This window comes from Carcharhinus amblyrhynchos, chromosome 3 (assembly GCF_965287045.1).
Source record: "Carcharhinus amblyrhynchos chromosome 3, sCarAmb.v2.hapA, whole genome shotgun sequence".
NCBI lineage: Eukaryota > Metazoa > Chordata > Chondrichthyes > Carcharhiniformes > Carcharhinidae > Carcharhinus > Carcharhinus amblyrhynchos.
Window position 1 is genome coordinate 119,503,458 of NC_137326.1, and position 27,551 is coordinate 119,531,008.

The 27,551-nt window shown below is 43.0% G+C and overlaps 1 protein-coding gene across 8 annotated transcripts in view; it reads right to left on the reverse strand.

The window, feature by feature from the left end:
• Positions 1-27,551, reverse strand: part of mecom (MDS1 and EVI1 complex locus) — a 738,436-nt gene that overhangs the window by 413,372 nt on the left and 297,513 nt on the right. For all 8 annotated transcript variants that reach the window (XM_080185874.1, XM_080185870.1, XM_080185869.1 and 5 more), the window contains exon 2: positions 11,507-11,844. In XM_080185874.1, the coding sequence (XP_080042000.1) occupies positions 11,507-11,844 (338 nt within the window). The remainder of the gene's footprint in view (positions 1-11,506; positions 11,845-27,551) is intronic.

A 27,551-nucleotide genomic window follows, 5' to 3' on the forward strand; every position in this document is an offset into this window, starting at 1 on the left:
ATAATTTTTTTTTTGGATTGCAGTTGTTGTTCTGCAGGCAAATGCAGAAAGCTTGCATGTTTAAAATACACACCCTAACTCCCATCCTGGTTTCTTCCTTTTTAATCTCTCTTAACTTCTTCTGATTCTACAAGAGCCACCCTCACCTCCCACTACTCCAAACTTTCTGCTGCTTTGTCTTTGGTTTTCAGTGCATCTCCATCCATTTCCCCGCTCATAGCAGCCACAGCTCCAGCTAGCTTAGGCCTATACTTTGGAATTCTCTCTTTAAACCCCTTTACTTCTTCTTATTTTTTTAACATTCAGCACGGTGGCACAATGGTTAGCACTGCTGCCTCTCAGCGCCAGGGACCCGGGTTCAATTCCTGGCCTGGGTCACTAGCTGGGTGGAGTCTGCATGCTCTCCCCATGTCTGGATGGGTTTCCTCCGAGTGCTCCAGTTACCTCACACAGTCTAAAAGACATGCTGATTAGATGCATTGGCCATGCTAAATTCTCTCTCAGTGCACCCAAACAGGTGGGACATGGGTGTCACTAGCTGGCCAGCATTTATTGCCCATCTCTAGTCCCCCTTGAACTGAATGGCTTGCAATGCCATTTCAGAGGGCAGTTGAGAGCCAACCACATTGCTGTGGCTCTGGGGTCACACGTGGGCCAGACCAGGTAAGGACAGCAGATTTCTTTCCGTAAAGGGCATTAGTGAACCAGATGGGTTTTTCCAACAATGGTTTCACAGTCATCAGTAGATTTTTCATTCCAGATATTTTTTATTGCATTCAAATTCCACCATCTGCCACGGCGGGATTCGAATCCAGATCTCCAGAACATTAGCTGAGTTTCTGAATTAGTCGTCTACAATAATACCACTAGGCCATCGGCTTCCTAATGTAACGTAACGTAAGCCTACTTGTGACACTGATAAATAAATTGAATTTTAGGAGATTATCTCTTTGGCCAGCCCTCCTATTTTCCTCTCACAGATCAGGGAATTTTTTTCTATGTTAGTGGTGCTATTTCAATGCAGTTTGTGGTGATTGTTATTTCCATTAATGATAACTGCAAGGAAGATGATAAGAGCAGAACCCAGAGGTCAGCCATCCATGAAGAATGGTTCACGGGAATAAAGATTGTGTTTGGTAGAAGAGTAGGGAGGGAAAGGAAAGTAACAAAGATTGAGATGTGATTCAAAATTAGCAGCGCTGTTCTAAAAGGTGACATGTTACAAAAACTACACAATGAAATGTGCAGTATATCAACAAATGATGCAATCAACACCTTCCGACTTTTGTCCACAATTAACTACAATTTCCAGCAGTGTCACAAACCATTTGTGACACTCTGCCTATGGCTGGAGTCCCTGTTGTGAGATGTGGCTGGTGAGTGCAGCAATTATACAAATGCACGTCAATATATTTATTTTTTTCTCCCCCCCCCCCACCCTTCCTCACCCCCCTTCAGATGGGGGGAGGAGGCCTCGCTTAGAAAGTACACATTGTACCTTCTGAAATATGTTGACAATTCTGAATGATCCTTTATTATTGTGTATTATTGAAATAAATCCTGCCAGAATAAATGCTTCAACAGCTGAAACTCGGTTTATTTATATTGGCAATCAGAGTAATAACTCACCATTTCTGTATTATTAAAGTAGAGAAATTTATCAAGACATTATTGAAAAGTTGTTAACGCTGGTATCCCTTGTGGCCTGCCAGCGCAATATCACCATGTACCCCCAACACAGTGACCATCGATCAGCCAGTTTTCCAGATGGCCTATCATCTTTATCACTCCCAGGTTGGTGACATCACCTGTTCTCCCATCTGAAATTGATGATGAAAGCAAACAGATCTATCTTGCTTACATTTACCAAATCAATTTAATTTTACAGGCCCCAGTGTTGGTGGCACATTGACAGTTTGTGTTAATGGCATCTACTGTGTTTAGTGCCTGGAAGAGTCCTCTTTGAATAATGTGGCATTTCATAATACATTTTTTACAACATATTTACTTAATGGAGAGAGTTATGACTCCCTGTCAGAGCAGCAATTAAACATATTGAGGACTTTTGGAGTTCTTATCTTTCTTCCTCCTCCTTTCAACCAAAATATATTTATCTCTCCTCTTCCTCCCGTGGGACCCATGTCTCATAACTGCTCTAAGTGCATTGAAGTAAATTTACCATAAATTAAAGCATCTATAAAAAAAATTTAAAAAGTCATTTTCATTCCTGGGATAGTGACTTATAAGCAAAGTAATAGGATGACAGCTGACGACTAAACACATTGAGACATTTAAAAAAGCAAGAAGAATGGAATTGCACACACATCTATATTTAAAGTCGAGTCCAGTTATATCAAAATCGGGATCATCTTTGGCCAATAATTCTTTTATTAAAGCCCCAGTAGACCTCTTCAGTAGCATGCACATGATGAAGTCAGAGGGGGTGCACTTTTGCAATGACAGGATTGTTGTGCTGTGGAAGCTTTTATTTTAATCAGCAATATGTTTTAAAGTGATGATGTTACCTCCCTCAACCCATCTCAGATTGAAGGAAGTTTCCAGCTGGTTATTGCAAAATGACTGATACAATCAGTATGCATTCCATTCAATGGCTACCCGCTGCTAGTGAGCCTTTGAGCTGAACACTTTCAGATCCAACCACCAACTGCCACTGTAACCACTCACAAAATTCACCACTCTCTGTCTCTCTTGGAAGGGTTTTATGGGTGGCATGATGGCACATTGGTTAGCACTGCTGCCTCACAGTGCCAGGGACCCAGGTTCGATTCCCAGGTTGGGTAATTGTCTGCGCAGAGTCTGCATGCTCTCCCCATGTCTGTGCGGGTTTCCTCCAGGTGCTCTGATTTCCTCCCGCAGCCCAAAAGACATGCTGGTTAGGTGCACTGGCCATGTTAAATTCTCCCTCAGTGTACCCGAACAGGCGCCAGAATGTGACGAATATGGAATTTTCACAGTAACCTCATTGCAGTGTTAATGTAAGCCTACTAGTGACACTAATAAATAAAAAAAACTTTATGGGGTCTGCAAGAAATGTGAGCGGGGTGACTTAATTATGTGTGAGCTGAAATTTCGCTTTCCTGTTGGCGGATTACAATTTCAAAATTAATTCAATGGTCTGTTAATGGCAGGTCAAGCCTCAGTAAAAAACAAAGTATTCTTTTAAAATATAAAAAAAACCACACATTTGGAGTGGCTTGCTATACAACAGGGGGGGATGGAGGGAAGAGTAATTCCACCAAAAGTCATGGCGATGGTACAAGTCTGGTTCACAGTAATTGGTGACAACCACCCTGTTTGCAAACTTGCGCCCAGCAAAGAGGTACGTGGCCTTCTGACAGTCAAGGACAGAAGCAAACTCCATGAGGATTTTGCAACAGCTTCAAGCCATTCTGTGATGGTTTCCAATGTGTAATATATTTGCATGTGAAAAAATGTTTGCAATTATGCCCTAACTTCATGATGAAGTCAATGGTGCACAGGAGTCTCATGGGACCCTGTTCATATTGTTTAAAAAGGGACATGCAACATTTGGCTTTGTCCAGTCATGTCTAGTTTCAGCACTTCTCCTTGTTAAGCTCTGTGGCATGAGTGAGGGGCAGAGCAGAATGACAGCTTGCATGGAGGGTCAGGACTGGTAAGGCTGTGCCAGGAGTCAGGGGAGGGGAAGTGGCGTGGGGTGGGAGACATGGAGGAGTGGAAGACAGATTCAAGGGTGGATAGACAATGGGGCAAGGGACATAAAGGAACAACATGGGAGGGGCCTGGTGCACTGGGTGCAGTGAGGTGTGTTGGGAATAGTCTGATAATGAGGTGCCTAAAGAGCACTGGCAGTTCTGTTCACACGTGCGTCCATTTCAGGGTGTTGGCTGGCAAAGTCCTTATAGGGCTTTGAGTTCACTCGCGGTATCTCAGTTATCCCCACTGAGTGCGATCTCGGACAGTCCCTTTTACAATGCATAGAGGCAGCGGAGCCTACTAGTTCAGCAATACCCTCCATAATAGAACAACACTGGTCACTAACATGACCATTCAATGAGGAATGAATGTAAGAACACATCATTGTTTCTCGCACAATAAAAAAAGGTCCCAAACTCCCTTGTAACAATAAATAGATGCTAACCGTGGGAGTTGCCAATACATTTAGCTCGCTGGGCTCAACAAATGACAACAATACACACACAAATAAAATGAAAGCAATGAAATATTTACAAGTGAAATTTAAGTTTGAAAATCTTCCACACCACCTTTCTGCTGTCAGTCAGTTTTCTGGACATGGTAAAGGGATTGGGCAGGAAAGTTGTGGCCAGGATGACGAGCCTCCCGGTTTGCCCAGGATGCTCTTTTCTAGCCTGCCTGTACCTGCTGCATTGTCAACAGATGGTGGGTTTCACCATCAAAAGGTTCCCCTGCTGCGTGGATGTCTCCTGTGCACACCTCCAATACCTGAAATTTTAACAATACCGTAGAATCCCTACAGTGTAGAAGGAGGTCATTCGGCCCATCATGTCTACACTGATCACAATCCCACCCAGACCCCTATCCCTGTAGCCCCACGCATTTACCCTGCTAGTTCTCCGACTCTAAGGGGCATTTCACTATGGCCAATAAACCTAGTCCGCACATCTTTAGAGTGTGGGAGGGAACCGGAGTACCCGGAGGAAACCCATGCAGACACAGGGAGAATGTGCAAACTCCACTCAGATAGTGACCCAAGCCAGGAATCAAACCCGGGTCCCTGGCACTGTGAGGCAGAAGTGCTAACCATTGTGCCACCATGCTGCCCCCGTGCCACCCTTATAATCACATAATTTGCATGGGAACCAGCAAAAATCGAGAAAGCATATGTGGTGCCCACTTCTTGTTGTACCTTCAGGAACAGTGTGTTAATGTTATGATAATTGCACAGTTAAGTTTAAAGATGATTGGTTGGAGAGTATTGATTGGTATCTCAAGCACACCTAAAAAGTGACTATGTTTTAGTTACAGTGTCCCTGGCACTGTCAGGCAGCAGTGCTGACCACTGTACCACTGTGCCGCCACAACACTTTGGGCTAGAAATTCATTTGAGCAGCAGAGCAAAGCGGGTGATGTCACATTGATAATCAGTTCTACATCCTGGCCAATATGCAGTTAGATTACCTTCAGTAAAACTGAGTACTGGGTGCTGTGTACGACATGCAGCCAATAAATAACAGCTTATTTTGCACAGCTGGTCCAGGTGCGTGTTCTATTCTAGAATTATCATTATTGTCCATTATCCATTACACTTAGGCTAGTACACAGATATAATATGCTGGAATTTAATAAATAAAAATTCTAACAATAGTGTTTAGACAATGCAATAACTGTGGAACCGACATACCTGCCATTCACGCCATGCTCCCACTGCAGCAAGGTCGGCAAATTTGGGGCCCAGCCAAATCTCCGTTCGCTACAGCAGGATGGGAAAGTCCCGCCGGCATGAACAGTGGTAACTATTCTGCCCTTTATGTCGCAGGATTATTCTTGGAAGGATATTAATCTTCCTTTACTTCAGATGCTATGACACCCATTTTGGTCTATTTGTAACCAATACGTTGGAAATTAAAACGGACATTTCACTCCCGTGGTCAGTATCGACACCACAATTAAAATCACAGAATCACATAATGCAGAAGAAGCTCTTTGGCCCATCAAGTCTGTACCAACACATGAGAAACACTTGACCTACCTACCTAATCCCATTTGCCAGCACTTGGCCCACAGCCCTGAATGTTGTGATGTGCCAAGTGCTCATACAGGTACTTTTTAAAGGGTGTGAGGCATCCCGCCTCCACCACTCCCAGGCAGTGCATTCTAGACAGTCACCACCCTCTGGGAAAAAAGTTTTTCCTCACATCCTCACATTTTATATTGTGAAATAAAAATGATTGAAATATTTTGACGGCACAGAACCATAGAAATTTTCAACCCAGGAAGCTTCAAATATTCATCTACCTTTACCATAAAAAAATGCAAGAACATATGTACCAATCACACACACATTCCATGCTCCAACAACTATCTGTGTGAAATTAAATTCTCATTTTTTCAATGGCAATTTTAAATTGATGGCTGCTCATTACTGACTCCCCAATCAGTGGAAATAGATTTTCCCTACTCACTGGATCATAATTTGAAAAGCTTCCATTAAATTTCTTCTTGTCCTTCTCCACCCCAGTGGAAATAGTTGCAATATCTCAAGTCTTTCGTCATTACAAGCCTTTGCTTCCTAAACCTCAAGTGAAAATCATGCATATAGAGGAGGGGGTGGGGGGTGGGGGGGAGGAGGAGGAGGAGGAAGAGGACGAGGAAGAGGAGGAGGGGGGGAAGGTGCTGAAGTGGACCTAGCACCGTCCCCTCGGGTACATCGCTTCCTAACCTTCTTCAATCTGAGCAACACCCATTTATCCTAACACTTTGTTTCCTGTCCTTCAAACAGCTTTTTATCCCTGCTGCTCGATTTCCTCTTATACCATATGCTTGCAGTTTTCTGCAAAAGAAAAGCCTCTTGGGAGACACCTCGTCAAATGTTTTCTGAAAATCTGTAACAACATTCTCTATCAATTCAACATGTATTTTTTTAAAAAATGTATTAAAATGGTCAAACACGATTTGTTGTTAACAAATCTATGCTGCCAGTCTGATTAACCCAGACGTTTCTCAATGATGCTTACTATATTGCCTGCAAGCTTTACAATCAGTCACCGATCACAGGAGATGATCTTTCAAAGCGAATTTGGTACATCGCAGTGAAAGTCAAGAAGGGTCTCTGACAGCTTCACAAGAGGAACATTCCTACAAATATCTTCTCATATTGGATAAAAGCAAATTACTATGGATGCTGGAATCTGAAACCAAAAGAGAAAAAGCTGAAAAATCTCAGCAGGTCTTACAGCATCTGTAAGGAGAGAAAAGAGCTGACCTTTTGAGTCCAGATGACACTGGACTAAGTGTCACTTCACTTTGACAATGGGTCATCTGGACTCGAAAGGTCAGCTCTTATCTCTCCTTACAGATGCTGTCAGACCTGCTGAGATTTTCCAGCATTTTCTTCTTTGATCTTATCATATTGACCAATCTCACAGAAAAGTCACACCCCTCTCTGTTTCATACTTTTTTTTATTCATTCATGGGACATGGGCATCGCTGGCTGGCCAGCATTTATTGCCGATCCCTAGTTGCCTGAGGGTAGCTGAGAGTCAACCAGATTGTTCTGACTCTGGAGTCACTTTTAGACCTGACCAGATAAGGACGGCAGATTTCTTTCCCTAAAGGACATCAGAGACCCTGATGGATTTTTCCCAACAATTGACAAAGGTTTCATGGTCATCAATTAGACTTTTAATTCCAGGTTTTTATTGAATTCAAATTTCAACATATTCTGTGGTGGGGTTTGTGACTGTAGGGCATTACAATGTGATTGACTTGCAAATGCCCTCTGAAATGGAGGGCAGTTAGAGATGGGCAATAAATGCTGGTCCAGCCAGTGACACCCACATCCCGTGAATGAATAAAAAAGTAATAATATGTGCCCAAGTATATTGACACAGAGCTCTTCTGAACAGGCTCGAAGCAGGCAATATTAAGGAAATAATTTGCCCTTGTATTATAGGCAAGATGCTGCCTGCTGGCATCAATACCAACAGGCTTGAGACAGAAATTCAAATACAAATGCAACCACAATAATTTACAAATATTTGTGATTAATTATGAATTGCTTGAGTGTCCATTCCCTTTTTATGTCGGTTAAAAGATTCTCTTAAGGTGATCTGTGTTGGAAACCCTTGCCAGTGCCCCTCCATCACCATTCGCCACCTTTCCCCAGGTATCTTGGAGACTGTGAATTTATTGTGTGAGTGTGAACACATGTTCAACAACTCTGTGGGTCTCTGTGCTGGCACCAAGCCCATGTGTCTCATCAACCCGAATATCTTGTGAGTTAAAATGCAAAGGATTGGCAGTGTAAATGGGGTTGACTAATTTATAGAGAGTTGAGTTTGAGATAGAAATGGAAATGCTTGTGGATGCTAAACATGTCATAGAGACCAGTAACCTGTCACAATGTTGTCAGTTCTGTCTTGTCGGCATTTAATGGGATCTGAGATTCTTTTCCAACGAGTTTAGTAGATAAATTAGTCACTAAGCTTATTAGGAGGTTTTTTTGCTTTCATGTTGATTAAGATGTGGTCGATTCCTTTTCTCCTGTAATCAGTGCTCCACTGGGCCATACTGCACATCTGGGCTAGGATCCTAGCACATTCACAGTAAAGCCCTGGTGACAAACTGCAAAAAGGTTTGACCTTTGCTCTTTGCTTGTGACCCCCCCTTGTTCGATTTGTACTCCAACTAACCAATACCTGATTAGATAATGCTTTGTGCTGGCCTTAAAAGTGAGATAAAAGCTTAAATTTATGACTTGAGTCTAGAGTGGGGCGAGTGCACTCTAATCACATTCAACTGATTCCCTGTCGGGTCATATTTCCCATTTTCATTTTCAAACTTTCTCTTTACGGCTTATTTTACTGCTCTCAATCCTGCTGCTCATCTCAAGAAACTTTATTTTTCTGGTTTGATTTCTGGTCCAATCAAGTAATTAGACAATTTCAATCATTCAGTGAGATGTAGGAACACAGCAACCTAAGAATTGCAGCTGTCTTCTGGTTGGGTTCACTGCAATCTCACATAGTCTCGGACAACTGATCCTTGTATACAGCAAAGCCATGTAGGAATAAAAGAACAAGAGGGTGCACTTTGTGAGTTAAGTACAGAAGTTCCCCATCCCAAGACAATTTTCATGATCTTTCTGATAAGAAATGCTGAGAGTGGGATAGATACTAAAAAAAATTGTTGAGCTTTTGTTAAAAACCCAAATGCTGATTTTTTTTCTAACAAATTAATCTCAATCATTTGGCTTCAGATTGGTCCAGTGTGTTGGTCTACAGTGGCACTTTCAAAGATGATTACCTTTACTCTTTCAAAGTACAGAGTTAAATTCACAGACAAATGAAACTGTACACAATCCCACTGTGATTTCTGTAGCTATTTCAACCTAATCATAATTATCTAAAGGGGTATCAGCAATAGCCAGGATTATTGATGTACCTCTCATTGCCAATATCTTTGTCAATACACTGTGCAATGGCCTGCCTCACATCATCATCAAGTAATTAGAGAGCATCACATTGTGAAAATGGCATCACAGTGCTTGAACATTATGACCATGTATGTCCTTGCAATGTAGAAGCATCCACATTAATTCGAGGCCGTTTTGCTCTTTGAAATAGCTGCAATGACTCTCTAACGTTTGATTGTTGTAATCACAATGTGCTTGCTGTTTTCTTTTCCCCCAAAAAACAAATGGGATGAAGGTATACATCACGATGAACTCCACTAGCCTGTGAGATTATTATAACAAAATGACACACAGCTCTTCATTATTGAAGACAAGGGATGCTGTGTGTGGAATTTTCCCTTCCCACCCGCCATGGGAATCATAGCGGGCAGGACACGTACCATGCAAACGTCTGTTGATCTCAGGCTGGATTTTCCAGTCTTGGGATGAGCGCGGCCGGAAAATCCCGCTCATTGTACTACTTTTAGATCTTGCATTCCTTCTTTCAGCTGTGAAGGTTTGTTTTTCCCTCCCAGTGTCAGCTCACAAGGACAGCAATACTGGGGGAGAGCAGGCAGATTCCGTACAGTGACCCAAGCCAGGAATCGAACCCAGGGGTCCCTGGTACTGTGAGGCAGCAGTGCTAACCATTATGCCACCATGAAAGCTCGGTGTATAGGCTGCTGGTTGCATCTGGGGGCATTATGACATAACCAATTATTTAACCAGTCACAGTACATTAACCATGAACAGTCAGATTACTGTTATACCAAGAGTTGAGTTGGTGGTTACACACCTGTATCATTACCAACAATTGTCATCCAAAGACAAATCTACACCAATCACCTGCCAAGTGTTAGGTAACATCAAGATTAGATAACATAAATTTTTAGTAAAAAGATTAAATATAAACCCGATAAATACAATAAGAAAGAAATATATTGAAATGAATTGTGTTGCAGCAGATCGAGTAGCTATATGGTGCTGTGTCACCACTGGATTTTGTGAGGCCAAAGATTTTGACGTGGATTTGTCTCAAAGGCTAGTCCTACTAGAAAGCCCTCATTATGGGCTGCTGTCATGAATGTGCCAGCAGATAAATGGTCACCAGCATTTCAAAAGGTATTTTACAGGATGTGAATCTCAACAACGAGATTAGCAGTTGTAGATGGACCAAAATAAATACGTCGTCCTGCTAACAGGAACCACATTGGGGGAGACAATTGTATCATTCTGGGAAGATATACATATGTAAATTTTTTAGGACAGAAGCTGAGGGGACAGACAGCCAAATATACAGGGAGAATCTTCAAAGGGAAACAATGATATAATTGGCAATCTTTTCTTGGAAGCAGGGGGCAGATTCCAATCAGCTGCCTGCTAGCCAGTTCTAGCTGGCAGATCAGAAGCAAGAGTGCCAAAACCTTCATGGAGACAGTTAAAACCCATATCTCCACTGAACAAAGAAGAGACATTCCCTAGAATAACTACTAAATCATGTACAGAGTGGTATCTAAAAGCTGGCCTTTACTCATAGATCTATTGGATTTGATGTTGTTTAGGAAATGTTAAGTCCTGAAGGAGTTCAGATCTTGTAAATGTACATTGAATCAAAAGAATAGTTTCTATTTAAACTGTGTGGGTGTGATTAGTAGTCCCTTGTATGTAACTGTCTTAGACCATTATAGTCCTGTTCATGTACACGTGCCTTTTCTTTATTATACTAAAGAGTATTTAAAGGATGTAATATTATGACTGGGCTCATTACTGTTCTCACTAGGTATCGCTAATGGCTCCTTACACCATTCCTGTAGACAAAACAACACACCACCATGAATCGGTGCTTCCAAGTTGTGACACCATTGCAGTAACATCAGCAGGGTATGTAACTCTGTTAGAGAAAAAAATCATTCACACCAGGACTCACTGAGGTAAACTTCAACTTGCCACCCGCATATCAAACAGGCATTGTAAATCGGACACCAGCTATAGAAATAGCCTGATTGTTACTTCTAATGATTTCAGCAGAAGGGAAATGGGGCAGTTGGTTGAAAATGGCTGAATGCTAGCCCAACACTGATATGGTGAAATGAAAACCTATTACACTGTGAAAAGTTAGGCAACTCTGCTTACCATCAAAACATCAACTGCAAGTTTTGCTTTGTCAGCAATGGGACATGACTAGTCATTCAGTACACTTAGTGAATAAACACATTTAAAAAATAAACACTTATCCTCCTGAAAGGAAGTCAATCACAGATCAAAACAGAAGTCTTCTTTTCCAAAAAACACAAACCGCGCCTCAAAAAGTAGATGCATTTGAAACGTATAGAATTGAAAGTATGTGCTTACTTCCCAGCCATGAGAAGGGTCCTTCAAGCTCAATAGCTCTTCCCCAACATAAGGGCCAAGTCTTTCACCTGCTTCAAGCTTTCTTTTAGTCCATATTCCTAATCCGGCACCTAGGATGCTTGACTCGCGAAGTTCAAATTCTGGGGGAATGAGGATATCATCGGGAATGTAGATGGGAGCTTTGTAGGGGGAGCCATCCTTTGGCGTGAAGTCTTCATTCGATGTGGCAGGTGAGGATAGGTCATGCGCACTGAGGGACAGAGGTCCTGTCTCATCATCAGCGGTAAGCTCCTCTACTGGCGCAACGGCAGAGTATCCATCATACAGGCCGTCATCACCTAATTAGAAAGATAAAGCAGATACAAATGGGTTGGTGACTGCAAACCAACAATCGTGGTAAAAATTATGATTGATATTTAACTGACTCTGGAGTGATGAGAGAATATTGCATCAATTCAAATAGTAATGGTAATCTCAAGCAGCATTAGAGAATTGAGGTCGCTCAGAATATCAATAGAAATGTGGGACGGAAGTGAAAAATTGGGGTCATTCAGGATAGCACAGGAAGCCTGAGATAAAGGGGAAGGAATTGAAATCACGCTGGCATCAACAATCATTGACAAAGAAACATGAATCAGTGATCCTAGGAATCTAAACGGGAAGAAATGGAGGAAGAAACTTGAAGTGAAATTGACCAAAATTGCCAGTAGTAGAAAAAAGGAAAAGACAAGTCTGACCTGCCATGTTTAAGATTAATTACTGAATAATCATTCATAAAATATGAATGAACTCCACACTACAACATTGGAAGATTTAATGTATATATGTATTTTAAAAAAGCATGTATTATTTATCAGCAAAACAACAGAGTCCCAGAGTGATAGTGCCAATTCTTATGTTGATTGCATCCCCTGTCAAGTAACTGAGTAAAAAGCTCAAATATTTTCTCCTTGGTTTTTAATCAATTTTAGGCTTCTGCCTAATTTAGGAAAGCGCTTATTAAAGCACACAAAATCACCACTTGACCATGTGTAAGAGGGAATAATTCTCTTGTTGGCTTCCTGCATCCCTCCACAACAAAAGCTAGTCAACTCTCGAAGAATCTCTTGGCAGAAGGGTACTGTTTCAAACAATACTGCGTTGAAATGACTTACTTCAAATGATCCTACTGTTCAATAATATCAAGTATCATTGAGACCCTGGTAAGATTCGAGACAAATTTGGAAATACAATACAAGCGTTATAATTTTCCTGATTAAATTGAGCCTTTGGGAACCAATATAATGAATATCAAATGATCTTTTAGCTGGAGGTGGCGAATGCCTTGCTCTGGTAAGGGGGCAATTCCTCTGCTAAAAATGCTACAGTCAGCCCTCTTACATATTCCACCCAATTTCAGCTCTGAACACAGAAGACATAAATCTTTTCTTCCTGAGACCCTGTTGGTCTGGTTCCTGACAGTGAAGATATAGAAATCAGTACAAGTCATCATCGCTGTCACGGTGTCATCAATGACCCCTGTGACCTACAAGTGCTATCAGCTGCTGCTCCCAATGTATAATTTAAAGGTCTAAATTCTATTCTATTCCCTGGGCGAAAGTCATCCATACCCTTTCCTCTGTCCCTGTGACAATGCAGCTAAGTTTCATTTATCTAAACATTGCCCTGAAACTCTGCTTTAAACCAGCTGAAGGCTGAGCAGGGTAAGACTTACACCATGTGCTGTAGTATGATTAGAAACTCATAATAACAACTGATGTTATGACTTCATTACATCTAATACACAAAGAGAACTTCCCCTCAAGTCAGATTTCAGGACCATTCTAAAGACAATCCTTAAATCTCTGGTGAACTGCATTACTTTTTATATCAATTGTATCAAACTAATTTTGGGGTGGCGTGGTGGCACAATGGTTAGCACTGCTGCCTCACAGCGCGAGGCTCCTGGGTTTAATTCCAGTCTTGGGTCACTGTCTGTGAGGAGATTGTACGTTCTCCCGGTGTCTGCATGGGTTTCCTCCTGGTGTTCCGCATTTCCCCGCACACTCCAAACATGTGCAGGTAAAGTGGATTGGCCATGCTAAATTGACCCTCATTAACAGGGCAAATACATGAGGTTACGGGGATAGGGCCTGTCGTCGGTGCAGGCTTGATGGGCCAAATGGCCTCCTTCTGTGCTGTAGGGATTCTTTGCTATGAATCTTCCTTATAAATTAATCTCCTGAGTGTAAGATTTTCAGGCCATGTGCACCCTATCATCGGAAAATCCCACCCGAGGTCACCAGACCTTTGCATGGTCCATGTCCCACCTGCTACGATTCCTGTAGTAGGCGGGATAGGAAAATTCCACCCTATTCTTTGCTTCTCTGTCTGAGATCAGTGAAGGAGAAGAGGGGATCTGCTGCCACTATGCCTGTGATCGGTGAAGTGGAAGGGGGGGTCTGCTGCCACGCTGCCTGTGATCAGTGAGGGGAAAGGGGGGTGTCTGCTGCCACTCTGGCTGTGATCAGTGAGGGAGAAGGGGAGGAGAGGCCTGTGATCGATCTGTGTGGCAGGGGGGTGGGAGGATTAGGAGGTCAGTAATGTTGTAGGGATGGGGCAATGTCTGTGGGGGCCAGGGGGAGGCATTATCTCGCCTGGGAGAGATGTGGTGGGGGAACCATATTCTATCATTCTTTTCTGCGCATGTGCATTTGGAGGCTCCGATCGGAGCTGCAGGATTTCAGGCACATTAAGTCATGCCCACAGGCTTCTGTAGCACGATTCGGAATTGCCAGTATTTTTTCAGGAAGACTGCGTATGGGGGCGCCTGAGAACGGGTCTAAACGTCAGATCTGAAATACTCCCAGTTTCAAGTCCGCCCAGCGCTCAGAATCAAAATGGTAAAATAGGGCCCAAAATGTTTTCACCACTTGTTGTCATTTTGCAATGTAAGACCATTTCTAAATAGTGTTCAATCCAGCAGTCTGCTGAAGAAAGAGTGAGGCTCATTCAATATCAACATAACAGATGGCCTGTCCTCTTTTACTGAACCCAGTTACCAACCAAACAGCCAGCTCCCCTATGCTAGTCTTGATTATTAGCTGCAAGCAACTTTGCAGCACACACATTGCAAATTTGGACACCAGCCTTGCATGCCAGATTACGAAAGGAGATTTAAAATGCCAACTGAAGATGAGTCGGCCCACTAATGTTATGAAATAATTAGCACAAGTAAGTTTCCTCCCTGTCCTTAAATACTTTTAGTCAAATCATCTTCAACAAAGAGTTCTTAGAAGCTCAAGAAGTGGTAACCATAAGTCGACACTTCCTCGTGAAAAAAGGTTTTTTTTGCAGAGAAAAACTAAGTACATGTTGTTGAACACAAGTAGTAATGTACTTCAACACAGTTTACATTGTTGGATGATATGGTTATAAACAAGCAAACAAAAATGTCTAAAACACTTATTAATGAGTGCCTGCCGGTTACAGTGATGAGGCACTGTACAAATAATGGGGAAACCTAGAAACAGCTGACTGCTTTACAGCTTTGAATGTTAAGATTTCCACTGAGGAACCTTTCCAACCAGCAGCACATATCAGAAATTTGGGTGGGGTTCAATGCACATTTAAATTAATAAATTGAATATTGTGTGTGGCTCACAGCTCCCCACCCCCCACTGCCATTTCATCATGTACAGTACTGACTTGTGAATCCCGCCTTAAAAACTCCATGAATTAGACTATCCATGGCTTGTATAATTAATATGTTTTAAAATTTATTTATTAGTGTCACAATTAGGCTTACATTGATACTGCCATGAATTTACAGTGAAAATTCCCTAGTCGCCACACTCCGATGCCTGTTCGGATACACCGAGGGAGAATTTAGCATGGCCAATGCACCTAACCAGCACATCTTTCGGACTGTGGGAGGAAACACACGCGGACACGGGGAGAAACTGCAGACTCCACAGAGTGCCCCAAATCAGGAATCGAACCCGGGCCCCTAGCGCTATGAGGCAGCAGTGCTAACCACTGTGCCACTGTACCACCCATACTGCATCTTCCAATGCACAGTTCAGTGACTTTGGCTTCTGAATACTTTTTTGATTTCCTTTTGCGCCCCTCCTTTCCTGGATGAGGTGATTCATGCTGAAGCGTGATTATGAGTGTTGGTCTTGACAGGAAATCTGTTGCAATACATGCATGTATGTATTTCCAGGGTTATTGGACTTATAGATTTACAGTTACATTTCTTCAAACGCTGCAAATTTTCTACAAATTAGGTTTCCTGGCATAGTTTTATCTCTCATGTCTTATTCAGTTAGCTATTCTTCACACGCGAGACACAGTAGTGAGTTTCATTAGGCTATTTCACCATGATGGATGTCATAGCCTGATTCTGTCTTCACCTGTTGTCCACACATATACACAATTTCCGGCAGGGTTTCTGACTACAAACGTGCTGGGAATTTTTTCACTTTGTTAGCCAAGCACTAAGACCAGTAACAGCTCCTACTGTAGCCACCTGAGCTAAGATCAAGCAGTTTAGTGGAGCTTTGTGGGGCACAACACCAGACTAGGTGGTTTGTTTACCCACTATCAGTGGGGGAGCTCATCCTGAATATTTTTTTAGAATGAGGCCATTCGGTCCATTGGTTCCGCACCCACCACATTCTCACCGAGGCCCTATTCCCATAACCCTACATATTTACCCTGCTAATCCCCTGGCACTAAGGCTAATTTAGTGTGGCCAATCAAACTAACCCACGCATTTTCTTTGGACTGTGGGAAGAAACCAGAGCACCCGGAGGAAACCCACACAGACACGGGAGAATATGCAGACTCTGCACAGGCAGTGACCCAAGCCGGGAATCGAAGTCAGGTCCCTGGCGCTTGTGAGGCGACAGTGCTAACAACTGTGCCACCACGGCACCCATTTTAAGAGCTGACACGAAATAATTTAGTAAAACAAAACCAAAGTACTGTGGATGCTGTAGCAGTTAGCACTGTGCCTCGCAGTGTCAGGGACCTGGGTTCAATTCCCGGCTTGGATCACTGTCTGTACAGTGTCTGCACATTTTCCCTGTGTCTGCATAGGTTTCCTACGTGTGCTCTAGTTTCCTCCCACAGTCCAAAGATGTGCAGGTTAGATGGATTGGCCATGTTATATTGCCCTTAAGTGGCAGGGGGGCTAGCTATAGGATAAATGCATGGGATTATGGGGATAGGGCCTGGGTGAGGTTGTGGTCAGTGAAGACTCAATGGACCAAATGGTCTCCTTCTGCACTGTAGGGATTCTACGATCTGAAATAAAAACAGAAAATGCTGGAAAAGCTCAGCAGATCTTGCAGCACCTGTGGCGAAAGTTAACAATTGGAGTCTATGTGACTCTCCTTCATATATGATTTAATTTAGCCTTGTGCTGCTGGGAATTACTCTAATCACTCAAAGTGTAATTCTGCTGTGTCCTAACTCCTACCCAAGTTTCAATGACCCAACATCCCTGTGCTAGCTGACCTACATTTTCTCCCGGTCAAATGACACCTTGATTTTAAAATTCCAATCCTAGCTTTCAAAGCCCTGCATGGCCTTACTAAGCTGCAACTCCACAAGCTCCGCTTCCCCCTCTCTGTAATCTCCTTTACCCTAAAACCCTTCGAGATCTCAGGATCTTCCAAATTCCAGCCTCTTGAACATTCCAAATCTTCATCACTCCACAATGGCTGCCTTGACTGAGTTGCCTCAGCTCTAAGCTCTGGAATTCTCTCCCAAAATCTCTCCAGCTCTCTTTCCTCCATTAAGGTGCTCCTTAAAAGCTACCAGCATGATCTTACCAGCCCATTCGCACCACACTCCCGCTGCAGCAAGGTCAGAGAATTTGACAGTTAGCCAAATCTCCGTACACTGCGACAGGATGGGGAAACCCTGATGGCACGAACGGTGGTAAGATTCCAACCTACCTCTTTAATGAAGCTTTTGGTTATCTGACTCAATCTTTCTTTATGTGGCTCAATGTCAACGTATGTTCCATTACTGTCTCATGAAGCATTTTGAAACCCTTCAGGTGCTATACAAATGCACATTATTTTTGTTGAAATGTTAACCCAAGCCCTAAAATATCCCTAAGCATTCTGATGATACAAGGCTGTCTGGCTATCTGCTCTCTCCTAAAAAAAAATTCCATTGAACAATATAACATTTAATAATTAAATTGATTTACATTTATACAATATTGTGTGTGTGTTGCGGGCAGTAGGTGCCGGCAGAATACCATTACATATTTCATAATCAGGATCAGACACATGCCAACAGGTGATTTATAGATTATCCTCAGCACTGAATATCGAGTGACATAATGCCTTTCCAATACAATGTTGGAAAGGATGTATCAGCACTAAGTGTTTCTAAGTGTCCCTAAGCTTTGCACATCAGCCATTGTGGATGTAGAAAGGGCTCCCTCCATCAACTGAAGCCTTTGCTATGTTCAGTGAAGGGTTTCTATGATTCATTTTGAATGGTATAAACACTGACAAGTGTTTGCCAACAGAAAAACTTCACCTTTAATTCCAACGAGCAACAGGAAAGCAGACGATGGGGGCTTTTACGGCGAACTATTAGGAAGTGACCAGAGATCGGGGACATTTCTGGATAGGAATAACTCTGATGATGAGCGATGTGGCAAGACTAATGTATCCCTAACCCTGCATGACATGTCACAATGGGTCACTTTAATACACAGCTTTGCTAGTGAAATGTAAAACTTCTCAGTGGGAAGCTTCCTCTAGATGGCAAGTGGTGTGCCGATAGAAAATGTACTATTAGCACGCGAGAGTAAGCATAGCCTGACTGCCGAGGAGTAATTAGTCCAGAAGAGGATGGGTGCTAGCTGAGGACCTTGGCAACTCATCCTCAGCAGGTAATGTCTGGCTACATCCGCTGCAGTCTCCTACACTGCAGGAGGCCAAAGGCTTCCAACTGACCAGAATGATGTTATCAAGCTGCGGGAATCAGGACCGTAAGATCAGAGAACACAAATCATTAATCCTTCCTGACACTGGCATCTTGGATAAGCCCTTGGAGAGGTTTTTGACTTGGATTTCTGGCTGATTTCCACATTTAAAAAAAACTGTACCAACGCTTCATCAGAAACAAAGCGGTTTCTCCAGTGCAATTTGTTACATGCAAAGCTTTTTGCTGGGCCAATTGCCTTTTTTTTCATGCAGCCACTGCAAAAAGAGCCAATATCATTTGAGAGTAAGTATGGAAATATTTGGATCAAATGGAACGGCCGGGTTTCAAAATGATTGGCGAGTCCCGTGTTCTACAAAAGTAAACAGACGTAACAAAAGTGCTGAAGGGAGAGGAAGAAATAAGTAAAATAGAAGGTATATTGAGAAAGAAAAAAGGTGAACAAGAGAGTGGGAAAATGGTGCCAATCAAAAAATAGAGCAGAAAACACTTTGGTTGTTATGATATCTATGGTAAACATTACTATTTGTTTGACAGTGGGAAAGGTGAAAGATCCATTTTATGCTGAACTTTCTGAATTATTCTGTGTTTTGTTTTGCCTTATTTCAGTCATACATTGTCAACCACATGCAGCAATAAGTTGCCTACTTTCTGAAGTTAGCTCAGCAACACCAGGTACTGAGTACAAGGGTTTAGCACTGTGGGAAACGTCCCTCGTATCCAACTGGACTTCACTGACAAATGGCACCCGACATAAATTTCTATCTCTTCAAGATGTTTAATTGTGGATTGTTCTCACAGATTCTTGCACACCATTGAAACTCTTAACCCTACATGTCAGGTATTTCGATTAACGTAATCTTTTTAATAACATGGAGTGGAGTTTCCACATTCTCCCCATGTCTGCGTGGGTTTCCTCCAGGTGCTCCGGTTTCCTCCTACACTCCAAAGATGTGCGGGTTGGGTTGATTGGCCATGCTAAATTGACCCTTAGTGTCAGTGGGCTTAGCAGGGTAAATACATGGGATTAAGGGGATAGAGCCTAGATGGATTGTGGTCGGTGCAGACTTGATGGGCCAAATGGCCTCCTTCTGCACTGTAGGGATTGTATGGATTCTAACATGAAATCAACTTCGCCCACACAAGATTACTTCAGTTTTATTTCAACTTCAAATCTTAAATAAGTCTCATTTTCAAGATGAATGTTTGGGCAGTTTAAATCTGGTTCTCCAGCTCACATCAGAAAGGTAAGGAGTGGAATCTATGTGTGCGCTCTGGGATTGTTCGAATATTCTCAATGTCATGTATCTATCGAGTATTATATTATAATTCCATTATTCAGCTCATATCCAGCAGTACCCATACTCCATTAAATATTTATTGACTGAAAAATCACTGCCTAATAGCTCATGCTCTCCTATTGCCAGTTACTTCACTGGAGAACGTGCTCATGTTAAACTCTCCGGGGATCAGGTCAAAGTAAGGGTAGCCTGTAGTTTAGTGACACAAGGAATTCTAAAATAAGGGCCTGATTAGCAATACTACACTCTCCGTCTACTTCAATTGAACAATAACCATCATTTTTACAAAAATGCCTTCTTTCTTATATTTTCAAAGATACATGAGATCAGAACCTCAAATTTGCCATTTAGAAACGCGACTGCATTTGCACCACAGTTTTGGCAACACTGAATACCCGGGGAGTAAATTAGGTGTTAGGACCCAAATGGTCTCTGCAGTTAAAATTAGCAACCTTTCCTTCTTCAGAGAACCCAGTCTGCTACATCCCAGTGTTGAATTAGGTCCTGGGCGCAGATTCAAGAATTTCTTTTGCACTTATGCAATTACTGTACTTTAAACGCACCCTGAAAACAACTTAATAAGCATAGATAGCCTCCCAAATTGACCATGGGGATCATGGTGCACCGTTGCTCCACACTCTATCAAAGTGATGCAGGCAGCTTGCAAATTCATGTTACGTTTTTTTATCCATTCGTGGGTCACAGGCATCACTGGCTGGCCAGCATTTATTGTCCATCCCTAGTTGCCCGAGGGTAGTTGACAGTCAACCACATAGGGTGACACAGTAACACAGTGGTTAGCACTGCTGTCTCACAGTGCCAGAGACCTCGGCTCAATTCCCAGCTTGGGTAGCTGTCTATGCGGAGTCTGCACATTCTCCCTGTGTCTGCTTAGTTTCCTCTGGGTGCTCCGGTTTCCTCCCAAAAAACATGCTGGTTGTTTGCAATGGCCATGTTAAACTCTCCCCCAGTGTACCCAAACAGGTACTAGAGTGTGGTGGCTGGGGGAGTTTCACAGTAACTTCACTGCAGTGTTAATATAAGCCTACTTGTGACACTAATAACTAAACTTTAACTAAAAGCATTGCTGTGGCTCCGGAGTCATACACAGGGCAGACCAGGTAAGGACAGCACATTTCCTTCGAAAAGAACATTGGTGAACCAGGTGGGTTTTTCTGACAATCGACAATGTTTCACGGTCATCAATAGATTCTTAATTCCAGGTCTTTTTTATTGATTTCAACTTCCACCATCTGCTGTGGCAGGATTCTAAGCTGGGTCCCCAGAACATGAGCTGCGTTTTGGATTAATAGACTAGTGATAATACCATTAGGCCATCACCTGTTAATTATAATGATTGTGGCTTGCAGTCCAATGCTGAATATCAGCACTGCTCAGTACAAGGAGGCCTGAGTTTGTGTTAGGCTTGCACTATTTAGAGCTAGCCTGCACTACTTAAGGCCAAACTGTATACCTTTTAAAGATCAGGTGCATTCTGGCTACAACAGTGGATAGTGGATTAAACAGCTTGAAGAGCTGGTGTATGGAACAGAAAGTGGCGCAACAGAGCAGGGAAAACATCCCAGAGCTCCTCAGATTTTGCATGGAGATCTTAAGTTAGGAGGGAAGAGACTCTATTTCCTCAGTGTTTGTGGCAATCAAAGCCAGCAGACTAACCCTGAGGACCTGGATGCTGCAGTGAAAGACATTTTATGATGTTACAAATGGTTAAAGTCAGTGAATGCATCTTCACATGGCATACCCTACCAAGTCTGCCACCAGTCTCACACACTGCATCATTCATCACAGCCCCCTCACCCACAGACTAATATTACCTATCAATCACAACTCAAACCTCACATTCATAAACTTCACCTCAATCATCTCACCCTCTTGGTTAGCATTGCTGGAAGCCGCAAACTCACATCTCAGAGCCTGCATACAATGCCAACTATTCAACTGTGGAAGCCACATCACCCAAACACATTGCATTCGCTGATGCACTTAGCTCTCTTTTGCAGGATAAGATCGCTTGTAACTGAGAGTGGCAGCAACTATCCAGATGGTGACAGGCACAATTCTTGTGTAGCTGTCTCTGAGGCTATAGCAACTGGATACAGTGACCATCCAGGCTGATTGAATGTTTCTGCCGAGTGCACATTCCCAAATCCCACTTCACCTTCATCCCACACTCTTCCCACACAGAGTCCCATTATCCTGGAACTCTCACAAAAATCTCATACTTCCAGACTCTCAGCTGCCTCACAGCACCAGGGACACGGATTCAATTCCTGGCTTGGGTTACTGTCTACGTGGAGCCTGCACGTTCTCCCTGTGTCTGCATGGGCTTCCTGTGGCTGGTCCAGTTTCTTCCCTCAATCCAACGATGTGCGGATTAGGTGCATTGGCCATTCTAAATTGCCCCTTAGTGTCTTGGGATGCATAGGTTAGAGGGATTAGCAGGGTAAATATGTGGGGTTAAGAGGATAGGGCCTAGGTGGGATTGTTGCCAGTGCAGACTGGATGGGCCAAATGGCTTCCTTTTGTGCTGTAGGGATTCCATTTAAAAAATTCCATCAAAAAAAGTTGGATGATGTTGCCTTTAAATAGCCCTGGTGGGGTTGGGGGAGGGATAGTCCTTAACGCCATTGAATTCCGAATCCACTGGGCATATTTCATAGATATATCATAGAAACCCTACAGTACAGAAAGAAGCGATTCGGCCCATTGAATCTGCACCGACCAGGCCCTACCCCCACATCCCTATATATTTTACCCACTAATCTCTCTAACCTATGCATCTCAGGGCGCTAAGGGCCATTCTCTTTTAGCATGGCCAATCAACCTAACCCGCACATCTTTGGACTGTGGGAGGAAACTGGAGCACCGGGAGGAAACCCACGCGGACACGAGGAGAATGTGCAAACTCCACACGGACAGTGACCCAAGCCGGGAATCAAACCCAGATCCCTGGAACTGTGAAGCAGCAGTGCTACCGTGCTGGCCGGTATGGGATGGTGTTACCTGGAGCATCAAGGTCAAAAATGATAGATCAGTCATCCAACCAGCAGTGGATGCTGTTCAATGTCATGAGCTGCCTGTTACAGATTGCACAGATAGAACCATCAATAATGTGGTGCATGACATGCATGGGAGTGGCATGGGTGCCATTATTCCCCTAAACCAACAGCTACAAAGCTGAAACCACTGCTGTTCCAGGTACAACGTGGTTATTTATTTATGATTCTAACCATATGAAAAACAATTTGCTCAGTAAGGTGAGGAATGCTGGGGATGGGGAATGGAACGTCATTTCTACTTCTGACCTGAGACTGTCCGCAACAAGCACAAAAGGTAGAAATTGGGTGGGATCCGAGCTAAAGCTAACTACAATTCACTTCAACAAGGAGCCATTCAGAGAAAAGCACTTCTCACCACATCGCTTTGATAACTATCATTTCCCACAACAGTTATTCTTGGAGGGGAGATTTCCTCTGTTTACAACTTGTCATAAAATTATAAACTAATTCGTAAAGAATACATTTGTGATTTCACCGCCAATAGTGACCAAAGTAAATCTCTGTCCTCCCTCTACTCTGAATAGAGCTGCAAACTCGTGTTTTATGTAAAATCATATTCACTGATACTTAGACTGGGAACAATCAAAATCACAGGGAGGCAATGGCCTAGTGATATTATCACTAGACTATTCATCCAGAAACTCAGCTAGTGTTCTGGGAACCTGGGTTTGAACTATGGCAGATTGTGGAATTTGAATTCAATAATATCTGGAATTAAGAATCTACTCATGACCATGAAGTCACTGTCAATTGTCGGGAAAATCCATCTGGTTCACTAATGATCTTTAGGGAAGGAAATCTGCCCTCCTTACTTGATCTGGCCTACATGTGACTCCAGAGCCACAGCAATGTGGCTGATTCTCAACTATCCTCTGAAATGGCCTAGCAAGCCCTCATTTCAAGGGCAATTAGGGATGGACAATAAATGCTGCCCAGCCAGTGGCGCCCAAGCTCACTGAATGAATAAAAAAAAAACTTCAATTAGGATCCCCACTGTCATTGCAAGGAAGAAACTTTCATCTCGTTTGTCCAGCTTAGATTTGAAGTCAGTTCCAAAATGACAAAATTTAGAAAGTGGCATATTCCCAACTGTTGCTATGTTAGTCCACTCTCCCAGGTTCAAAAAACTTACATCTTATCCAGCTGACATGAGTCATTGAAGTTACCAAATCCATACAGTGCAGAAGGAGGCCAATCGGCCCATTGAGGCTGCACTGACAATAATCCCACCCAGACCCTATCCCCGTAATCCCAGATTTTTACCCTGCTAATGTCCCTGACACCAAGGGGCAATTTAGCATGGCCAATCAAGCTAATCTGCACATCTTTGGACTGTGGGAGGAAACTGGAGCATCCAGAAGAAACCTACACAGACAGGGGAGAACATGTAAGCTCCACATAGACAGTGACCTGAGGCTGGAATTGAACCCAGGTCCCTGGAGCCGTGAGGCACCAGTGCTAGCCACTGTGCCACCATGTTGCCCTTATAACTTCTGCTCTTCATTTCTTTCCAATCTGTATCGCTTCCAGGTCAAGTGTAGAAAGTCCAGGTCACATGGGCCAATATTTCCTATAACCCAAGAAAGGTACAAATTATCCCTTCACATTTGATGCCAATTCATAAAGGTCCTTTCAGACATTCTTAAATCAATTACAGGTTCCCTAGACATTGCAAAGAGATTGCAAAACTTCGTCATTGAACTGTTTATGGGTCAAAGGTCATCACACATCATGTTTTTACATTGTGTGAGAACTATGCCAGTTCCCCTACATCCTCATAGAATCCTCCAGCGCAAAAGCAGGCTATTCAACCCATCGAGTCTGCACCAACCACAGTCCCACCCAGGCCCTATCCCCACAGCTCCACGCATTTACCCTAGTTAGTCCCCCTGACACTAAGGGGCACTTTATCGTGGCCAACCCAACTAACCCACACATCTTTAGACTGTGGGAAGAAACTGGAGCACCCAGACAAAACCCATGCAGAGAACGTGCAAATTCTACACAGACAGTGACCCAATCCGGGAGTTGAACCCAGGTCCCTGGCACTGTGAGGCAGCAGTGCTAAGCATTGTGCCACTGTGCCACTCCCTTCACTGAGCCTTCAGCAACCTTAAAGTACATTTGCCAGAATTGCGAAGGCCAATGGGTGGCCAGCCTCAAAGCAACCAGCAACTTTATTTCGTGGTTGCTCTTGGCTGCATTACACCTTGGCATCAGGAAGCAATGAGACTAGCATTTGGTCCTATAAAACATAAATTCAGTTTTCCATAGTTGGTACTCTGTTGCAGGATCTTCATTCAAAATGTTCATCTATCTTTTCCCTTCACAGAGACGGATCTGTGGAGACTTGCCAGGATTCTAATCTCTGATGCTGCTCTCTCGCTGACTATCAGGCATTCTGTTAGAATTACTAAATGTAGCTAGCTGTCCTTTAGAATGAAGAGGGTGTCTGACCCCCATTGCACGTCTCTCAAGAACTCCTAAATATGCTCAGAATTCAGGCTGCAGGCCTTTGTAGGCAGTTTTTAGAGAAACTATTGCCATCCTTATTATTATGCTCAGGACAGGCTGCAGAGAAACTGTTAATTACTGTTTTGAGGCATTAGGTCCTCAGTTGGCTAAAGTGGAATTTCAAATCAGGTCTTTTAAGTTTCTGATATGTGACAATAAAAGGCTTGCAGCAGCATATGGTCTTGTTCAGAACCAATTTCATAGAATCATACAGTTCCCACAGTGCAGAAGGAGACCATTCAGCCCATTGAACCTGCACTGACAACAATCCCACCCAGGCCCTATCTCCATAACTCCATGTATTTATCCTATCAATCCCCCTAACACTAAGGGCCAATTTTAGCATGGCCAATCCACCTAATCCACAAATCTTTGGACTGTGGGAGGAAATTGAACCTCTCAAAGGAAACCCACGCAGACATGGGGAGAAACTCCACACAGTCACCCATGGCTAAAATTGAACCCAGGTCCCCCGCGTTGTGAGACAGCAGTGCTAACTACTGTGCCATCACGCATGCATTTAGAGCAAGCATTTAGCTTTGGACACTAAATCTCAGGAAATATATATTGACACTGGAAGGGATATAACACAGATTAATCCAGAATAATACCATGTCTCAGGGATTTTAACTATGAGGACAGGTTGCATAAACTTGCATTTAGAAGACTGAGGGGTTGTTTAATTGAGAAAAATTGCAAAGGGAATCAATGGCCTGAATTTTGTAAGGCCTCTACCTTCCAAAATGGTGATCGCGACCCAAGCATAGAATTCCCACCTCCTATTTCTGGCAAAACTGATTTTTCCAGCGGAGGAAAGGAAGCAGAGTCTGCTGCACACACAGGGGAGACCTGAACACAGTATGGCCATTTGAACTCAGTGCTGTGTTCAAGCACACCCCATTTTGGCTGCTTCAGGGATTTAATGTGCAGTGTGGAAATCACAGGTTTATGGAGCAGATGTAAAACATTCTGCAGGACAATTCAGGTTTTTTTAACTGTCAAGATCTGAGGTAATTTGAATCCCCAGCCCTTTAAAAGTGAAAAGTAACAGGATGCAGATATCTGTGAGAGTAATCAAAACTCTATTTTAATGGTTTCAATACTTGTGTGTTAATATTTCCCTTAGGGTTTTTATGAATGCTTGACTGATTTCTAAAGGCTACAATTATCTCAGCAGGGGAAATGTTGGATTCACAGTTTGTTTGATCAATTAAATAATCTCTAAAAGGATAAGTTGTCTTTGATGCAGAGTATAAGAAGAAGTTTGTTTTTGTAAGAGATTAAGCACTTGAAATTCTTAAAAAAAACTTTGAATTGGTTTTCATGAATGGGAACTTTTTTAATATAATGGAAGTTGCATTAGATTTTTAGAGATTTATTTTGTTTCATTTCAACATGGCTCCTGAGATCTCCCCATGGGTTAGGTAGCATAGAGGGTCTAATGAGATCATCGGGGATGAGTAGGATGTGGCTTTTTGTGGAGAATGCTGTCTCCTGGAGCTGGATTTTAGAGCCTTCAGCCCACATGTTTAAAGGCAGGAGAGGATATGAAATGAGACTTGTGGCCTGCCTGTTGACTTCCCGTCCACCCTACAACATATCTCCTATTTTAAGGGGGACAGTGGAGGTGTTGGATAGCCAGCCCACTTTTGGGCCTATAGAGGTTGAAGTGTCTCACCTCACTCCTGCTGCTATTTTACCCAGGGCGGTCAAAGGCCTCTGCTAAGTGATTAGCCCAACAGATTTTACTGGCTGAACTGGTATTGAACAGGTTGGGGAGGTGGAGAACCTTCCTTTGGGGATCCAGTGTCCCAACTCCTCCCCCCAACCAGCTGGGTAAAATGCATAGCATTGTGGGAATAGGGCCTGGGCAGGATTATGGTCGGTGCAGACTCAATGGGCCAAATGGTCTCCTTCTGCGCTATTGGGATTCTATGATATGTGACCAGATGGCTCCGTGGGGTTGGGGGGAGGAGTTGGGACAAATTAATTGGATTAAGAAAGAGGATCAAGATGGAGGAGGTTGTTTCTCTCTTCGCAACTGCTGCCAGACCTGCTGAGATTTTCCAGCCCTTTCTCTTTTTATCTCAGATTTCCAGCATCTGGAGCATTTTGTTTTTCTGATCTGTAACTTTCTGTGAGGACAAAGACAAGCAACTGAGATACGGATCAATCGTAATCTTAATTGAATAGTGG